We start from the raw sequence: 15,131 nt of genomic DNA, 5'->3' as shown, positions 1-15,131 counted from the left end.
CGGGAGACTGGCAGGCAGACTCCCTCCCATTCCAGAGCCCCTGGGCCCAGAGGGGTGCATCAGAGGCAGCCCTTGAACTCCTGTAGGGGGCAGGAGGGAGACCTATCATCAGCCCCAGATCTGGGTGAAGCCGGGAGTGGTGCAGACCAAGGGTGGGAGAGCCCTGGAGGACCTGCACAGCCCACACGCAGTACGTCATCAGACAGCCAGGAGGGCAGGGGGCCCCTGGGGCTGGGGCAGCCAGACTGGATTGGGATGAGGCAGGAAAGTCCTCTCCCCATGTTGCAGGACTTCATTCTTCACTCATTCGTCATCTCACACTTCCTGATGGAGTGCCGGGACACCCCGCGATGGCAAGTAGGTTTTATTTGATGTGCCAGTTCCACCTGGTTGGTACCAGCTGTCTTAGGCACTGTGTCCAGTAGGATTGTGATGCTAAACTGGGGTTCAGGGGAGAAAGTTCAGGAATGAGCATCACTGGCTGCCCAGGAATGAGGAAAGAGAATACCAACTCCAGGCCACCTGTTTGCCACCCTTCAGCCGGGCAATGGAGATATACAGAGAACAAGGAGACTAGGTGCTTGTCTTTAGATCACAGGCTAGAAATAGCATGACAATAAACAGGCAGTGGAATGGATACTGTGAGCCTTGAGCTATTAATTTAAATGAAACACACTCTCAAATTGTTTGTTAAATAATAGATCTAGCAGAGCCATAAGCTTTTTATTGTTCCATCATGCACATGAGAGAGAAGAAAAGTGCCAATAATTATTTTCTGATGGACAGAGAAGTTTTTACAAGTATTTTACATCTTGAGAAGACAGGGATATCAATTACAACATTATTACCAGAGAAATAAATTTTCTAGTAAGACAACAGATGAGAATTACAGAAGTGGGAGGTTGGAAATTGTTTTTGCAGTTTGTAGCAATTACTTCTAAAGGCCCGGGAGTTGCCTTTGTTCAAAAAACTCTTGGAAAGATGTATTTTCACAGAGAGTGCACCCGTTTGGTTACTGTTAGGAATATTCACACATCTGTATATTGCACAAGAGAACAGGATGCAGTATTCTTGGGAAAGTTCTCAATTTCAGACCTTATGAAATCCCTTTTAACTGGTTTTATGAATGCAGAACAGCTCTCCTTCCTCCACAGCTGCAGGGGAGCGGCAACACATCATCTCTTTTTTTAGACTTCTTTTGTTAATTATGAACACTTGCAGTTTTTAGGCCAGGCTCTGGCCTAAAATTTCATCTCGAATTTCCTTTGATTTTGCTGTCAGTAACAAAGAAAAGGCTAAGGAAGGTTTTTTCTGAATAAGAGTAAAAAGTAAGACACCCAGAGCGGGTTTCTTCTCTGGGCCTGATGGGCACACCAGGGCAAAGTGGGAGTGGCCAGTGCTGAGGAACCCAGGCGTCCAGCACCGTGACCCTTCTCACTCCCAGGCCTCCTGTGCTGGTCTTGAGGAAGGGGCTGTGCAGGTCCCTCTGGAGTGGTCTGCCTTGGCTGGGAGGATGAGAAAGATGGGGTGGGCTGTTGGCAGGCACACCTGACAAACAGGTGCGTGGCTGGCTGATTGATGAACTGTGACAGCCTGAGTTTCAGACAGCGCCCTCGGGGCACCCCTAGCCATGCACTGGGACTCCCTAAACTTCCTGGCTCTAGTCTAGGTGAACTGTGCATGAGGGGCTGGGACATGAGCTCCCAATACTGGTCTTTCTTCCTCAGGCTCCTTACAAGAGCTGAACCCCACTACCAGGAGGAGCTTTGGGGTGCCAGGCAGCTCAGAGTGCAAGGTGAAAAGGTCAAGGGTCTCAGGTTGGGGATGGCAGGGGTGGGTCTGCCTGGGAGGAGGCTGCTGGGGTGAGGGGGAGGCTCTTCAGTGAAGCACCTTCCACACTACATAAAATGGCTTTAACAAACTCAGGAACCAGGCAAGGGCTGGCCCCTAAGGTCTGCAGGTTCCCTCTCAAGCCTGGGCCCAAAGTGCTCTTCCTTTCCAGGACCTGGTCCAGAGGGAAGAGAGGAGTGAGGCAGAGCCTGAGACCCAGGAAAGAAAGCTCACTCCCGGGACCCCTGGGCCGCGGGACTTGCCCTCCCAAAACCTGCCTTCCCAAGATGCCCTTCAAGGGCTGGGCTCGGACCCGCACCTGGGCCAGGAGAGAGCAGAACTTCAAAGACCGCCAAGGATGGACACCCCTCAGAGTCCGAGAGAGGAGGACCCTTAGGATCAGAAAGCAGAGACCCTTCAGCGTAAGAGAGGGGAGGCCTCCTGGGGCGAGATCAAAGATGCTCCTCAGAGTCAGAGGGTGAAGACACACGGGGGCCAGAGCCCAAGGGCTCCTCAGGGTCAGAGGGAGGAGGCGCCCCTGGGTGTGAACGGGGGCGCCCCTCAGAGTCGAAGAGAATTTAGTCCTAAGTGCCAGGGAAAGGCGAGTTCCCAGAGTCCGGGGAAGAAGATGCTGCGGTCTTGGGAAGGCAATATCTCACAAGCCTGGGAGGTGGCTCCCGGAGAGGCCACTGTACAGCCCCCAGAGGAAGGCGGCCCCCATAGCCATCTGAGGGACTCCTGCGGGTCCCTGAAAGCACAGACTCCAAAGCCCGTGGGCAGGGAGAGCCCAGACCTCCGGAGAAGGACTACCACGCTGATGCAGGGCATGACCAAAGGCGAGACACAAAGGTCGGCACCGGCGGTGGCAAGGCTGGGGGCGGCCCGGGAGGGGGCGTGGGCTGCGCTTACCGGCCCGAAGCCACCGGCCCGGCGGCGGCTCCCAGGTCGCGGAGCCGAAGCCGTGATGCCAGCGACCCTGTGCGCCGAGGTATCCGGGCAGCAGGGGCTCCTCGGGGCTCTCCGGGGACCCCAGGCCTGGAGCGCGATCCGCACAGGCTGCAGGGCTCTGGAGTGGGCCCCGGCCCGGGGGAGCAGGAGGTGAGCCAGTCTCGGCTTCCGGGTGTCCTCCGGGGTCGGGGGGGGCGGCACCGAGCGTCCCAAGGCCTAGAAGGCCGCGTGGCCGGCGCCCCTCAGCAGCGCCAAGGCGCCTGCAGGCTTGAGCGCGGCGCAGCAGAAGACGGCTCTGCAGCGGCCGCTGGAGCTGCACAGCGCGGCCAGGCTGCGGCGCCGGCGGGACCGTAAGCAGCAGCGGCTCCGGGTGGGTCCCCACGCCGGGATCGGGGCCTGCCTGGGGCGGGCAGGGCACCGAGGGGCGGCCGGACGCTGACTGCCGCCTCTGCAGGTCCTGGAACGCCTCCACATCGCCAGGAACCGCCACTGCCGGTTTCACCCCGTGGGGCTCCCGCCCAGTCCTGCTCAACTCCCGCCACATGCAAGACCCTTAGAAGGCGGTGGGGCCACAAGGTGCCGGCGCAGGGCAGGGGCCGAGCTTGGCCCGCCCGGGTCCCTTTGAAGTGAGCGCACTGCACTCTGGCAGTGACTCGGGCGGGACGCGAGGGGCCGGTGTGCCAGGTGCTGCCCCGCCCGCCCCACTGAGCCGCGGACGCTCAGTGCTCTGCACCGCCAGGAGGACGCGGCTGGGCGGCGGCGCGCCATGCGGGAGCAGCTGGAGCAGATGCATCGGGAGAGGACCGAGCGGCTGCGGGCCCTCCGGGCCAGGTGAGGGGCGGGCAAGGAGGGGTGTGGCGGTGGCAGGAGTCCCCTTTCCCTGGCCTCCGAGATGACAGGCCGCTCTCTCCCCAGGAACACCCAGAACTTCCTGGAACTACTGTGTTCCCCTGATGCTGAGGATCCCCTGCCTGCGAAGTAGTGCTCGCCCTTCCCAGCCCCCTCTGGTCATTGCTGGGTCCTCAAAGGGATGATTAAAGAAATGAGGGTTACGGAAAAAGCAAGAGGGCAACTTGCAGGTCAGATAGTTTCAGAAAGGCCTGAATGCAGCCTCAGAGCCAGGGAGAGCAGAGGGGCACAGTCACACACAGCAGCTTTGCCCCACCAGGAGGCCTGTTATTTCTTCTTCCCTCCCCTAAGCCCACACCTGGCCCACGGTCAGAGGGCCAGGTCTCGGGGATGAAGCAGTGCGAAGGCCCCGTTCTTGCGGAAGAATGACTCAATGCGGCACATCTTGCAGGAGACCAGTTCTTGCTTCACTGGGGGGCCTGGGAAAAGATGTTAGAGGCCAAGCATGGGTTCCTGAGAGAGGGACACGCAGAGCATGGGAGCCCTGTCTGTCTGCACAGCCCTAGGAAACCGTCAGTGGAGTAGCCACTTTGTGGGAACAAACAGAAAGTGCCTTGGAGGCATGGGAGCTATGGGCAAATATTGGGAGCTGGCTGGATGCCAGGATACAGCAGCCATCTGCCATCATTACCCTAGCTTCAGGATCCTCTACCTGCAGGGAGGGGGGCCACCCTAGCCTGCTTGTCACAGGGACAGACTGTGGAGAGATGGGACTTCCTTCTGCCTCCTGCTCCCCCCTTCTAGGGCTTGCCTCCTGCTTTTGTTAGAAAGTTATTTCCCTGACTTCTCCTTTAGGGGCCTGGGGGAAAGGGATGTTTGGGGGCAAAATCTCAACTGAGTCAATCCCCAACCATCCACCTTTTCTGCAAGACACTCAAGCAGCTGGAGAAGGGCACAGGCCCGAGGAGTCTCACTTGACATTCATGAGCACAGACAGCAATGGGACGTGCAGCAACATCGCCCAGCAGCCCTGCCTGGCACATGCCTGTTCCACACCTTTCCTCTTCATCTCATTACTCCACTGCCTCAGCTCAGCTCCCTCCCCGCTGATGGCCTTGACTCAACCTCACAGAAAAAAGACTCAGCCCAGATGGACAGGCTTCCTGCCAGTGCCATCCCCTACCCGCCTCTGGCTCAGCCCTCCTGCCCCCACTCCCATCAGATTCCAGCAACTTGCGCTCCCTAGGAGATTTCATGGATTTAAATAGCACCTATAGGCTGGGCGGTGGCTCATGCCTGTAATCCCAGAACTTTGGGAGGCCGAGACAGGCAGATTATGAGGTCAGCAGTTCGAGACCAGCCTGGCCAATATGGTGAAACCCTGTCTCTACTAAAAATACAAAAAATTAGCCAGGCATGGTGACACACGCCTGTAGTCCCAGCTACTCGGGAGGCTGAGGCAGAAGAATCTCTTGAACCTGGGAGGCAGAGGTTGCAGTGAGCCGAGATCGTGCCACTGCATTCCAGCCTGGATGACAGAGTGAGACTGTTTCAAAAAGAAAAAGAAAAAAAAAAAGCACCTATATTCAAATGACCTCCGAATTTGCATCTTCAGCTCTGACTTCAATCCCGACTTATAGACACAGCCACCCTACAGACACTTCAAGTATAACATAGCCAAACACACATGGCTAAATAGGACCTGTTCATGCACGCTCCAGCCCTGACCTCTCCCAGTCTTCCCTGTCACTGCAGCTTTAGCTAAACACCTGGGCGATTGATCTCTCTTCCCCTTATTCTCATATTCTATCCATGGGTGAGTTCCACTGAGTCTTCCCCCAAAACATCCTGATTGATTTCAGCTCTATTGCTGATCCCTCAGGCCACTATACCGCAGGGTAACAAAATAGATGCCCAACTCACGTGCCAGATTCCACCATTTCCCCTGGCCTACATACAGGTCAGGGTGACTTTTTAAAAGGTTCATCAGTGTCACTCTTGAAATCTGCTTAGAACCCTCCATCAGCTTCCCTGCACACCAAATAAAATCCAAACCCATCCTTATCATCTGGCTCCCCGCCTTGGGTCCTCAGAAAGGCCTTTCCCGACAATCCAATAAATAGCAGCACATGGCTGCTGCCTCCCTGCCCACCGCCACTCCCTAGTTCTGTGGAATGTGTCGACACTTCTTGGCCATCTCTTTGCTGTTTATGGTCTGGACCCTTCACTAGGATGCCCACTCCCTAGCACATGGCTGGTGCTCTGTCTTTGAGGTGATTTCCAAGAGGTTGGGCTCACCCAGATGCCAGCCATACATGAAGCTGGTGGTGACGGGGAAGAGGTATCGCATCTCTGGCATGTCCAGTTTTCGAGTGTTGAGGTAGCGGTAGCGCCCCTGGAAGTCGTGTGAGATGCCTTCATACAGCAGGGCTCGGGTGACAGGTGGTACCGGGTACATTTCCGACATCTCCTTTTCAGGAGCCTCTGGGACAGGGCTGGGCACCTTGGAAGGGGCTGATTTGGGGGCGGGTGGGGGTGAGAGTGGGGCTTTGGGGTGCAGGGTGGGCAGTTTGACGGGCAGCCGGGTTGCAGCCTTAGCCTTCTGCTTGGCCTTCACCATCGACCCATACTTGCGGTACCATTCACAGCGCAACATCTTTTCCCTCAGATATTCCTCCTTCCAGAAGTTCTGCCGTAATGTGTCTATGTTGAGCTGCCGTGACATGGTGGCCAGGGAAGGAGTGGCACCAGGGTGGCCGCAGCTGAGGGGTGAGCACAGCAAGCAGAGTGCTTCTGATGGCGAGTGGTCACCCGGCAACCATGCCTCACCTCACACAGGGCCAGGGTTCTACTTGCCATGCCCCCAGCAGACCCCATGAGCCTGGCTTCCTGAGGCAGCCTGAGGCCAGGGCACACTGGCTAAGAGCCCTGCTCCCCAAAACTCCCGCAGGGCCCACGCGGGATCTGGCATCACAGGCTCCCAGGTTTCATGTGCTTTCTGCTTCTGTCCTTTGGGTCTCGCCCCCTTCCCAGCCCAATGCCGAGCAAGGTGGGGGAGGCGGGAGCTGGGCTCAAGCCTCCTCCCATTCCTCCCCAGACCAGAGCTGGTCTTCTCTTTTCCAAGGACCAGTCCTTGAGTTCTGCCTCCCAGCACAATCCTCCTGGGCCAGCTCTTCTATGCCTGTCTTTGGCAGCACTTTTTCCATCCTTGCCAATCGAATCTGCCCCATGGCCTCACTCCACACGTCCTTTCCAGCACCCAACCCATCTGGAGAGAAGCAAGAATATGACTTTAATTTAACATCAACAATGACATTGTGTAACAGCACAGGGAAGAGGTAGTGGAGGGAGATGGTCAGGCTTCCTGTTCCTTAACCAGCTTTGATTTTAACAGCAGAGCCCCAGCAACCTAGAAGCGCCTCACCTAGCCTCTTAATGGGAGTGGGAAGGGGCAGGGAATTGGAAATCAGAGGCTCAAAAAGTAAAGAAGGCTGATGGCAAGCCTGGGGAGAGGCCTGGAAATGAGGGAAGGGCTGAGGGCTATGAGCAGTCCCCTAGCGCAGGTCTTCCGCAGTGAACATGCCCCTGGCCCTGCGCAGGATAGAGTCCTTGGCGGCGTCATATGGGTGCTCCTTGGAGGGGATCTCCAGGACAGCGGGGATGGAGTGCTGGTGGGCGTCCAGGGCATGCCGCACCATCTCTGCGATGTACTGGTTGATGAGGATGATGCCAATGTCATCCCGGTTTAGAAACTGCCTGTGGGGAGAGATGAGAAGGGAGTCCAGGGCAGCTCTGGGGGCTGCCGTCTCTCCTACCCTCCAAGTTGTTGGGCTGGGCTGTGGAGGGGAATGAGCATGACCCAGAGGGCACAGAGGACAAGGGGAAAGGCTGCCACGCTTAACCCTCTGTTAACCCTACCTAGAATCAATTTCATCCCAAAGCAGAGGGTCACGCTGATTAGGGTTGGCTTCTACAACACTGCCTGGAAGGCTTCCAAGTGAACTAGTAATGAAGATTCATTAGGGTGTACACTGGTGTATTCAATATGCAGTGATGGTGTCAGAAAGGGGAAGGATAAGATTATATGTATGCAGATCCCTTTTTACATGCAGATACTGAAGGCCGGCTGTGATGGCTCATGCCTGTAATCCCAGCACTTTGGGAGGCCGAGGCAGGTGGATCGCTTGAACCCAGGAGTTTGAGACCAGAATGGGCCACATAGTGAGACCCCCATCTCTCTCTCTTTCTCTCTCTCTCTCTATACACACACACACACACACACACACACACACACACACACACAAATGGCTGGATGTGGCAGCATGTGCCAGCTACTTGGGAAGCTGTAGTCCCAGCTGTTTGGGAGGCTGAGGTGGGAGAATCACTTGAGCCTGGGAAGTCGAGGCCGCAGTGTGCTGCAATCACCCCATGCAATCCAGCCTGGGTGACAGGAGTGAGACCCTGTCTCAGAAAAAAAAAAAAAAAAAGACACATTAACTTTTAAAAAGAAAACAAATTATTTAAAAATAGGGCTGATGAGACCACTGAAGGCCTCAAGGTCTATGCTGATGAGGGTGGTGGAGGGGTCAGAGGGAAAGTTTGGCATGAACCAAGATCACAAGCTAGGAAGAGGACGCTCTGATGAAGGAATCACACTTTCTGCACAGAAAGAACCTGGCCTTGTGCTCCTCCTCTCCTGTGGTCACCCACCCATTCATTTGTTTATTTTATTTTATTGAGATAGGGTCTCCCTCTGTTGCCCAGGCTGGAGTGCAGTGGTGGATCTCGGCTCACTGCAGTCTCCGCCTCTCAGGTGCAAGCAATTCTCTTTCCTCAGCCTCCTGATTTGTTGGGATTACAGGCACCTGCCACCACGCCTGGCTAATTTTTGTATTTTTAGTAGAAATGGGGTTTCACCATATTGGTCAGGCTGGTCTCAAACTCCCGAGCTCAGGTGATTCACCCGCCTCCAAAAGTGTTGGGATTACAGGCGTGAGCCACTGCACCCAGACTCATTCATTTACTGATTAAAAATTACCTGCTGAGCACCCACCCCCTGCCAGTCACTGGGTTATATTTGATCTCCGAGGTCCCTTTTGGTTGGAAACATAAAAAATTCTTGAAGTAAAATTTGTCCTTCTCCCATGATAACTTGGGTCACTTTACCAGACAGCTTAGAGATCGGCAGATAACAACCTCTCAGGTCGGGGACTACCTAATACACCAGGCAGCAGGAACCAGTCTCGGCCAGCAGCCCCGGGCTGGACTGTTTGGGGGAAACAGGTGAGTGGTTTATTCCTGAGACTTGGTACAGGGGCCCTGGAGAAGGGGTGAGGGATAAAATAGGAGGCTGGTATCCTTAATTCCAGTCACCAGGACCCCTGGTGGATTAAAAGCATGCCTGCGCCCACACTCTGACCTAAGGCAGGGAGTGAGGGCTTGAGTGCAAGGTCTTAGCAGAAGGCTCTCACAGTCCTGACATTTTCTGCCTACTGTGCTCAAGACCACAAGGAAATTCCGAGGCCGCCTGAGGAGAGCTGCAAAGAGTGTGTGTGTACCTGGCTTACCAGAGGCAGAAGGGGTTGGGATTCGGTTCAAATTCTAGCTCTACCTCTGCCGACTCGTAACTTTAGTGTGTGCCTTACCCTCTCCGAGCTTTAGTTTTCTCACCTGTGAGTAGGACAAAAATCACCCCTGCCTTACAGGACGATAGTGAGCCTCCAAAGGAGGGGAAAGCAGAACAAAGTCCAAGCCCACTGTCTAGGCTGTCACGAGCTCTGTTCCCCTTCTTTCATGACACACGATCATGTGAGGTGGGGGAGCTCGTGGACCTGACACAGCTTCTGTCCCACCGAGCCCCAAACGGGAACTTGGGGCGCGGAGGCCTCCGCTCCGGAAGGGCGGAAGGACTTTCAGGATCGTCCACTCACCCCCGTCCGGGCCTCACGCCTCGGTCCCCGGGCCGCTTCCACCCTCGCCCCGCACTCCACCGGGCAGCAGAAGGGCCCGTTCAGGCCTCGCGCGGTACCGTACCGGAAAGTGTCTTCGATCTCATTGATGGTTGTATCCTTCTCCACCACCAGGAAATTGGGGTGGCGGTTCTTGTTAAGCTCCCCTATGCCGCCCAGCAGGAAACCAGTCACCGTGTCCTCGTCTCCGATCACTGCGATGAGCTTCCCCCTCCCCGCCATCCCTGCAGCCGGGCAGAGCTCACCCTAGAGCACCAGAAGCCACTGAAGCCCCGCCTCCGCCGTACGGCGACCCGTCGGCCTCACCCCCCCCCCCCACCCTTCGGGCATGCGCAGTCTTCCCAGCCGCATTTCGGGACATGCGCATTAACAGCAACATGGCCTCCATGTGAATACGCCTGCGCTGTAAAGACAGGCCCGAACCAGGGGACTACGATTCCCAGAAGGCTGCGCGGCACCACGCCCTTCGCGGGCATTCATTCGTTCATTCGCTTGTTCCTTGGTTCATTCGTTCAACAAGCGCTTTGAACCTGACGCTGTTAGGCGCCGAGACCCCAGAGAAGAGACGAAGTTACTCATCTCAAGGGCAGGGTCTGGGTCTTTGTCGTGTATATGTATGTATGTAACTATGACACGTAGTTAACAAATAATACAGATTTGTTCAATTAAAGGAATGCAGAAGTTAGTGATGATACTGCCTAGTGGGAAAGTCAAGGGAACAGGCGACCACAAAGCTGTGTGTTAATAGTTAGAATGTGAAAAGTATATGGAAGCACACATCCACGGTAACTAACCCATGGAGAGAGGGGGCGTCCAAAGAACCCTTCCCCAAGAAGCTTGCTTCAGATCTAAGCTGAGACCTGAAGGACCTGCAGGATGAAGGGGATAGAAGTGAGGACAAGACGGTGTTCTAGGCAGAGGAACAGCATGTGCAAAGGCGTACTGACTAGACAGCGTAGGGTCGTCAAGGAAAGTTAAATAATTGGTAAGGCCGGGCATGGTGGCTCACGCCACGCCTGTAATCCCAGCACTTTGGGAGGCTGAGGCAGGTGGATCACCTGAGGTTAGGAGTTTGAGACCAGCCTAGCCAACATGGCGAAAACCCGTCTCTACTAAAAATACAAAAAATTAGCTGGGCGTGGTTGTGGGCGCCTGTAGTCCCAGCTACTCTAGAGGCTGAGGCAGGATAATTGCTTGAACCCAGGAAGCGGAGGTTGCAGTGAGCCGAGATTGTGCCATTGCACTCCAGCCTGGGCGACAGGGCAAGACTCTGTCTCAAAAAAACAAACAAAAATAGCCAGGCATGGTGGTGCACACTTATAGTTCCAGGTACTCGAGAGGCTGAGGCAGCAGGGCTTGCTCAGGAGTTCAAGGTTACAGTGAGCTATGGTCTGGGCACTGCACTTAAGCCTGAGCAGCAGAGCGAGACCCTGTCTAAAAAAAAAAAAAAAGGATCTGCAGGCCAGGTGCGGTGACTCACACCTGTAATCCCAGCACTTTGGGAGGCCGAGGTGGTTGGATCACCTAAGGTCAGGAGTTTGAGACCAGTCTGGCCAACATGGTAAAATCCCATCTCCACTAAAAATACAAAAAAAAATTAGCCCAGTGAGGTGGTGTGTGCCTGTAGTCCCAGCTACTCGGGTGGCTGAGGCAGCACAATTGCTTGAACCCGGGCAAGGGAGGTTGTGGTGAGCTGAGATGGCGCCACTGCACTCCAGCCTGGATGACAGAGCGAGACTCTGTCTAAAAAAAAAAAAGAAAAAGAAAAAAAGGATCTGGAAGTTATCCTGAGGACAGAGTTATCCTGAAGCTGCTGAGGGATTTCAAGTCATTCACTGTGACTGTGCTGTGTGCAAAGGCGAAACTGAGGGAGGAGAAACCAAATTGGGAGGCCATTGTGGGAGATAATGGTGGCCAGAACTCAGGTGGTGATAATAGGAAATGCAGAGAAGTAGGTAGAGCCAAGCGATATTTAGATATTTAGGACAAAACTTGTTTCAGAGTGGATGTGTTTGGGGAGTGAGGTAGAGAGAGAGACCTGGGTGACTTCCCGGTTTCTGGCCTGTGCAGCACATGGATGGGAGTAACATTCCCAGGAAAGTGACCTCTGTGAGATGAGCAGGCTGAAGGGGAAGGAGCCACTCTTTCCTCCTCCCTTTTAACACACCGCCACTCCCGGTGTCTGGTATGGGGTTTGTGAGTTTGGAGTGCTTGAGATGTGCATATGGTCTGGTCTGGCGATTGTATGTGTGATAAGCTTGGGATTCGGGCACACCTGGGTTTCAATCTGTGCCCCACTACTTAAAAGTATGGTTTCAGACTCATCACTGAAATTCCTAGGGCCTTGGTTTCTTCAGATGGTAGTAGCCCCACCTCATAGGGCTGTTATGAGGATTAATGAGGAAGGGCCTGTAAGGCTCAGCACCCAGGGCCACACTGTGGCTGGCTGGAAGCAGGCAGGCTGGAGGTCTGTGAGCTTATCAGCCACACACAGGTGGAGGCAGCCGAAGCTGAGGGGGAAATGAGGAGTGAGGAGTGAGGGTGAGGGTGAGGGTGAGGGTGAGTGGGGCAGAGAGTGAGGAGGGGTGTTTGGGAGGGTGTGAGGGAAGAGGGAGGAAGCACAGAGGCTGGTGAGAGGTGAGAGAGGTGGGGAGGTCAGGGATTAGGAGTTGGGGCCTCATGGGTTTTTCTGCCAGGCCCACCACCATGTGCTGACATGCCCAGGTGGGTCTAGATTGTAGGATCAGTTGAATGAAAGGCTTCTTTTCCCTGCTGCAGCTACTCAGCTGCTCATTTATTCATTCATACCCATTCACTCACTCAGTCACACCCAGGGCCAGGGAGCTCTGTCTGATAGGGAGCCGTGGATACATGGTGACAGCTCAGGGTCGTAACTGCAGCTAGAGATGTGTCCCAGGGCAATTTGGGAGCTGGGGGCACTGATCCAGGAGGGGTAGGGAGGGGTCCAGGAAAACTTCCTGTTGGCCAGGAAGATGAAGAGGGTGGGGAGGCAAGGGTGTTTCCGGGCAAGGGCCCAAATTATAGCATGGGTGCCCAGTTACCTAGAGGTGGTGAAGGGGGGTTGGAGGTGGAGGGTACAATGGAGAGTGGGCTTGCTGCCCGACTCCTACGGCTAGGGAGGCTGCTGTCTGAACCCGGGGGCCTTGGAGACCTTGTCAGGAAGAGGAGACTTTACTCTGGAGCAGGAGGGAGTCACAGAGGGCCCTAAACCAGAGAGGGGCATATACTCTCTTTAAAGTGACCCCCCTCAAGCTGCAGCATGGAGCGGAGGTTGGAGGGAGCTGGCCAGGGCAGGGCTGGTGCAGGAGTTCAGGAGGGAGGCCCTGTGCAAGCTCAGTGCTGGAAAGGGGCATGAAACAGGCCAAGGTGATTCAGGAACTGACTGGAGGGAAGGTGCTGAGTCTGCAGGTGGTTCTGCCTGCCTGCTGGTTGAGGAATATTCCTGTTTGAGTCAGTGCTCACTGTTTTAAAGTCTTAATTTGAAAAACATCCTTGAGGTCAGACTGAACGGAAACTGGCCTCCCAGGGGTCCTGGGGCAGTACCGTAGAACACAGTATCCACACCCTGTACTGTCCACGAACTCTCCCGCTGGGACCCCTTCCCACATCCCCGAGCCCCCACCCCTGGTTCTTTCAAGCACTCTGCCAACATCCCAGACCTCACTTCTGCCCCAGGACCTTTCCCTCGACCTGGGTCAATCTTCCAGGGGACAGCCAGGCCACCTCTGCCTCCCCGGGCCCGGTTTTTCGTGTGGCAGGCCAGAGGGCAGCCAGCCACACAGAGCACACCCGCAAGGAACAGCCAAGCCTCTGCGACAGCCGCACTTTATTTGGAGTTTTCCACCTAAGCAGCTCCCAGCTGAACTGCCTGACATGTGCAAAAGTCCCCTAGAAAGCTGGGCCTCGCCGTGTGTAAAAAAGGCCCCCCATGGGGCAGAGCCGTGCAACCATTTTAAAAAAAGAGACAGAGAGAGAGAAATCCGGCCCCCTGGGGGCCTGGCTTGGGCGGAGGGCACATCGCTCGGGCCGGTCCATGTGCCAGGCCACTCCTGCTGGTTCAGGGGCTGTTTTCTTCTCTGATTGTGCTTTCCTTTCCAAGTCCTTAAAACTCTGGGGTTGTAGCCACCAGAGAGACCAGACCAAGTCCTCAGGGGCAGGAGGGTATCTGGCCGGCAGTGCAGTTTGAGGGTGACCTCACACACAGACACCCACAACACAATGCTCCCCCACTGCTCAGCCCCGCCAGAAAACTCAGGGCTTCCCTGGCCTCACAGCCCACTCGTCAGCCCCTTGTGTCCCAGCCTCTGCCCCTGAGCCTGGCCCCAGTCTGCTCTCATGTCACATTCCCAGGGAGGGACACTGTCCTGACACAGACAAGGTCCTCCAACCCCAGGCACGGTGGGGTGGGGAGGCTGGGCCTTCACTTCTCCCCCAAGGCAGGTGTTTGTAGTGTCTGATTCTGTGCTTGTGTCTGGGTGTGGCACATTTGTGTGTGTGTGTGTGTGTAATGTGTGTTTGGCTGGAGGTGGGGGCTGAGGCTGGGGAGGCACTTTTGGGATTCAAGGGACCTTGACTTTGAAGGGGCTTCCAGGGACACTTTCGTCACCCCACTTGACGATGAGGATGTAGTCCCCTTTCTCCTTGACAGTGTAGGTGACATTGTACACCCGGTTCCCCATGTGCTTCACGTACACCTCCTCACAGGGGGTCTTGGGGCCGTGCACGCCCACCATCATCATGTTGGTGCCTGGAGAGGGAGGCAGAGGGACAGGCTCACACCAGGAAGTCCCCTACTGTGACCCACACCCTCCTCCCTGATGGCTTTTTGCTCACACCCTGGGAGACGGCCTCCCCCCGCCACCTGCCTGCTTTGCTGCAGTCCACGGTGAAGGAGTTCTTCTGGCCCACGAAGGCCTGGGACAGCCCAGGGCCCCGAGTCACCACCTTGCTGGCATCCGAGGAGAACTTGGGGATGGAGCTGTAGCTGGAGCCCCGGCTTGAGGAGGACTTGGTCACAGTCTCCACCAGAACCGTGGATGTTTCGTGAAGGCTGTGGCCTCCGGACAGCCTTGGACCTGAGGGGCGGGTGGAGGGGGCACAAACCTGGTCAGAAGGGCTTCCTGTTCTTCCTCAGGCAGGGGACCCTCGGCCAGCACTGCCATCCTGTGGGACTCACTGCCTGCATTTGAGGCTCCCCCCCAGATTCCTCCAAGGGCCACTCTAGGAGCACAGCCCCATCCCAGCCAGGGCCCTGAGCTCCAGCTCCAATTGGTGCTCCACCCCAGGGCTGGGGCCTCAAGATGCTGCGTCCCTCATCCTTGCAGGCTTTGTCTGGGAACTCAGGCTAACTCACAGGGTAAGAGTCTCTCTTTGCAAAGGAACACCCACCCAACTCATCCTACAGACAGCCTCAAGACGGGGAGCTTGCTCAATACTGACTGTGTCTTCTTGGAGCCGAGGAATATGGGAAGCCAGGAGGGAAGAAAGTGACGCTAGAGCCTGAGGAGCCCGCAC

At 55.8% G+C, this 15,131-nt stretch overlaps 4 protein-coding genes across 6 annotated transcripts in view; 1 reads left to right on the top strand and 3 right to left on the bottom strand.

Moving 5' to 3' along the window:
* The first annotated feature begins 2,288 nt into the window (after positions 1–2,288).
* Positions 2,289–3,782, top strand: LOC100595942 (translation initiation factor IF-2-like). Its single transcript, XM_030826769.1, has 6 exons — positions 2,289–2,300; positions 2,554–3,023; positions 3,058–3,148; positions 3,233–3,322; positions 3,518–3,609; positions 3,694–3,782. The coding sequence occupies exons 1-6, from the start codon at positions 2,289–2,291 to the stop codon at positions 3,758–3,760; spliced, it is 822 nt and encodes a 273-aa protein (XP_030682629.1). The 3' UTR covers positions 3,761–3,782.
* A 145-nt stretch (positions 3,783–3,927) lies between these two features.
* On the bottom strand, positions 3,928–6,804 carry ATP6V1FNB (ATP6V1F neighbor). The gene is made up of 2 exons (XM_012512246.2): positions 5,926–6,804; positions 3,928–4,106 (listed from the first exon to the last, which is right to left on the bottom strand). The coding sequence occupies exons 1-2, from the start codon at positions 6,350–6,352 to the stop codon at positions 3,997–3,999; spliced, it is 537 nt and encodes a 178-aa protein (XP_012367700.1). The 5' UTR covers positions 6,353–6,804; the 3' UTR covers positions 3,928–3,996.
* A 90-nt stretch (positions 6,805–6,894) lies between these two features.
* On the bottom strand, positions 6,895–10,275 carry ATP6V1F (ATPase H+ transporting V1 subunit F). Of its 2 annotated transcripts, XM_003261305.2 has the most exons (3): positions 9,661–10,275; positions 7,546–7,629; positions 6,899–7,383 (listed from the first exon to the last, which is right to left on the bottom strand). In XM_003261305.2, the coding sequence occupies exons 1-3, from the start codon at positions 9,816–9,818 to the stop codon at positions 7,182–7,184; spliced, it is 444 nt and encodes a 147-aa protein (XP_003261353.1). In that variant the 5' UTR covers positions 9,819–10,275; the 3' UTR covers positions 6,899–7,181. The 2 variants fall into 2 exon arrangements, with proteins under 2 accessions (XP_003261352.1, XP_003261353.1); XM_003261304.2 differs by lacking the exon at positions 7,546–7,629 and having other exon boundaries at positions 6,895–7,383.
* Positions 10,276–13,426: 3,151 nt separating this feature from the next.
* FLNC (filamin C) overlaps positions 13,427–15,131 on the bottom strand; it is a 28,881-nt gene continuing 27,176 nt past the window's right edge. For both annotated transcript variants that reach the window (XM_030825527.1, XM_030825528.1), the window contains 2 exons: positions 14,483–14,692; positions 13,427–14,364 (listed from right to left, as the gene is read on the bottom strand). In XM_030825527.1, coding sequence (XP_030681387.1) covers positions 14,177–14,364; positions 14,483–14,692 — 398 coding nt within the window. In that variant the 3' untranslated portion in view covers positions 13,427–14,176. The remainder of the gene's footprint in view (positions 14,365–14,482; positions 14,693–15,131) is intronic.

This window comes from Nomascus leucogenys, chromosome 13, assembly GCF_006542625.1.
Source record: "Nomascus leucogenys isolate Asia chromosome 13, Asia_NLE_v1, whole genome shotgun sequence".
NCBI lineage: Eukaryota > Metazoa > Chordata > Mammalia > Primates > Hylobatidae > Nomascus > Nomascus leucogenys.
Note: the sequence above shows the minus strand (reverse complement) of the source record. Positions and strands in the feature narration are given on the sequence as shown.

What these genes read in the sequence shown, in the direction of transcription:
- ATP6V1F (XM_003261305.2), bottom strand. Translation starts at nt 9,818, where the DNA reads ATGGCGGGGAGGGGGAAGCTCATCGCAGTGATCGGAGACGAGGACACG. An exon ending in GAGATCGAAGACACTTTCCG is followed by an intron (nt 7,630 to 9,660) that starts GTACGGTACCGC and finishes CTTCATTACTAG; the next exon opens with TTCACTTGGAAGCCTTCCAG. An exon ending in TGGGATGAAATTGATTCTAG is followed by an intron (nt 7,384 to 7,545) that starts GTAGGGTTAACA and finishes CTCTCCCCACAG; the next exon opens with GCAGTTTCTAAACCGGGATG.
- LOC100595942 (XM_030826769.1), top strand. An exon ending in CGCGTGGCCGGCGCCCCTCA is followed by an intron (nt 3,024 to 3,057) that starts GCAGCGCCAAGG and finishes CTTGAGCGCGGC; the next exon opens with GCAGCAGAAGACGGCTCTGC. An exon ending in GTAAGCAGCAGCGGCTCCGG is followed by an intron (nt 3,149 to 3,232) that starts GTGGGTCCCCAC and finishes CCGCCTCTGCAG; the next exon opens with GTCCTGGAACGCCTCCACAT.
- ATP6V1FNB (XM_012512246.2), bottom strand. Translation starts at nt 6,352, where the DNA reads ATGTCACGGCAGCTCAACATAGACACATTACGGCAGAACTTCTGGAAG. An exon ending in CATGTATGGCTGGCATCTGG is followed by an intron (nt 4,107 to 5,925) that starts GTGAGCCCAACC and finishes ATCTTTTCCCAG; the next exon opens with GCCCCCCAGTGAAGCAAGAA.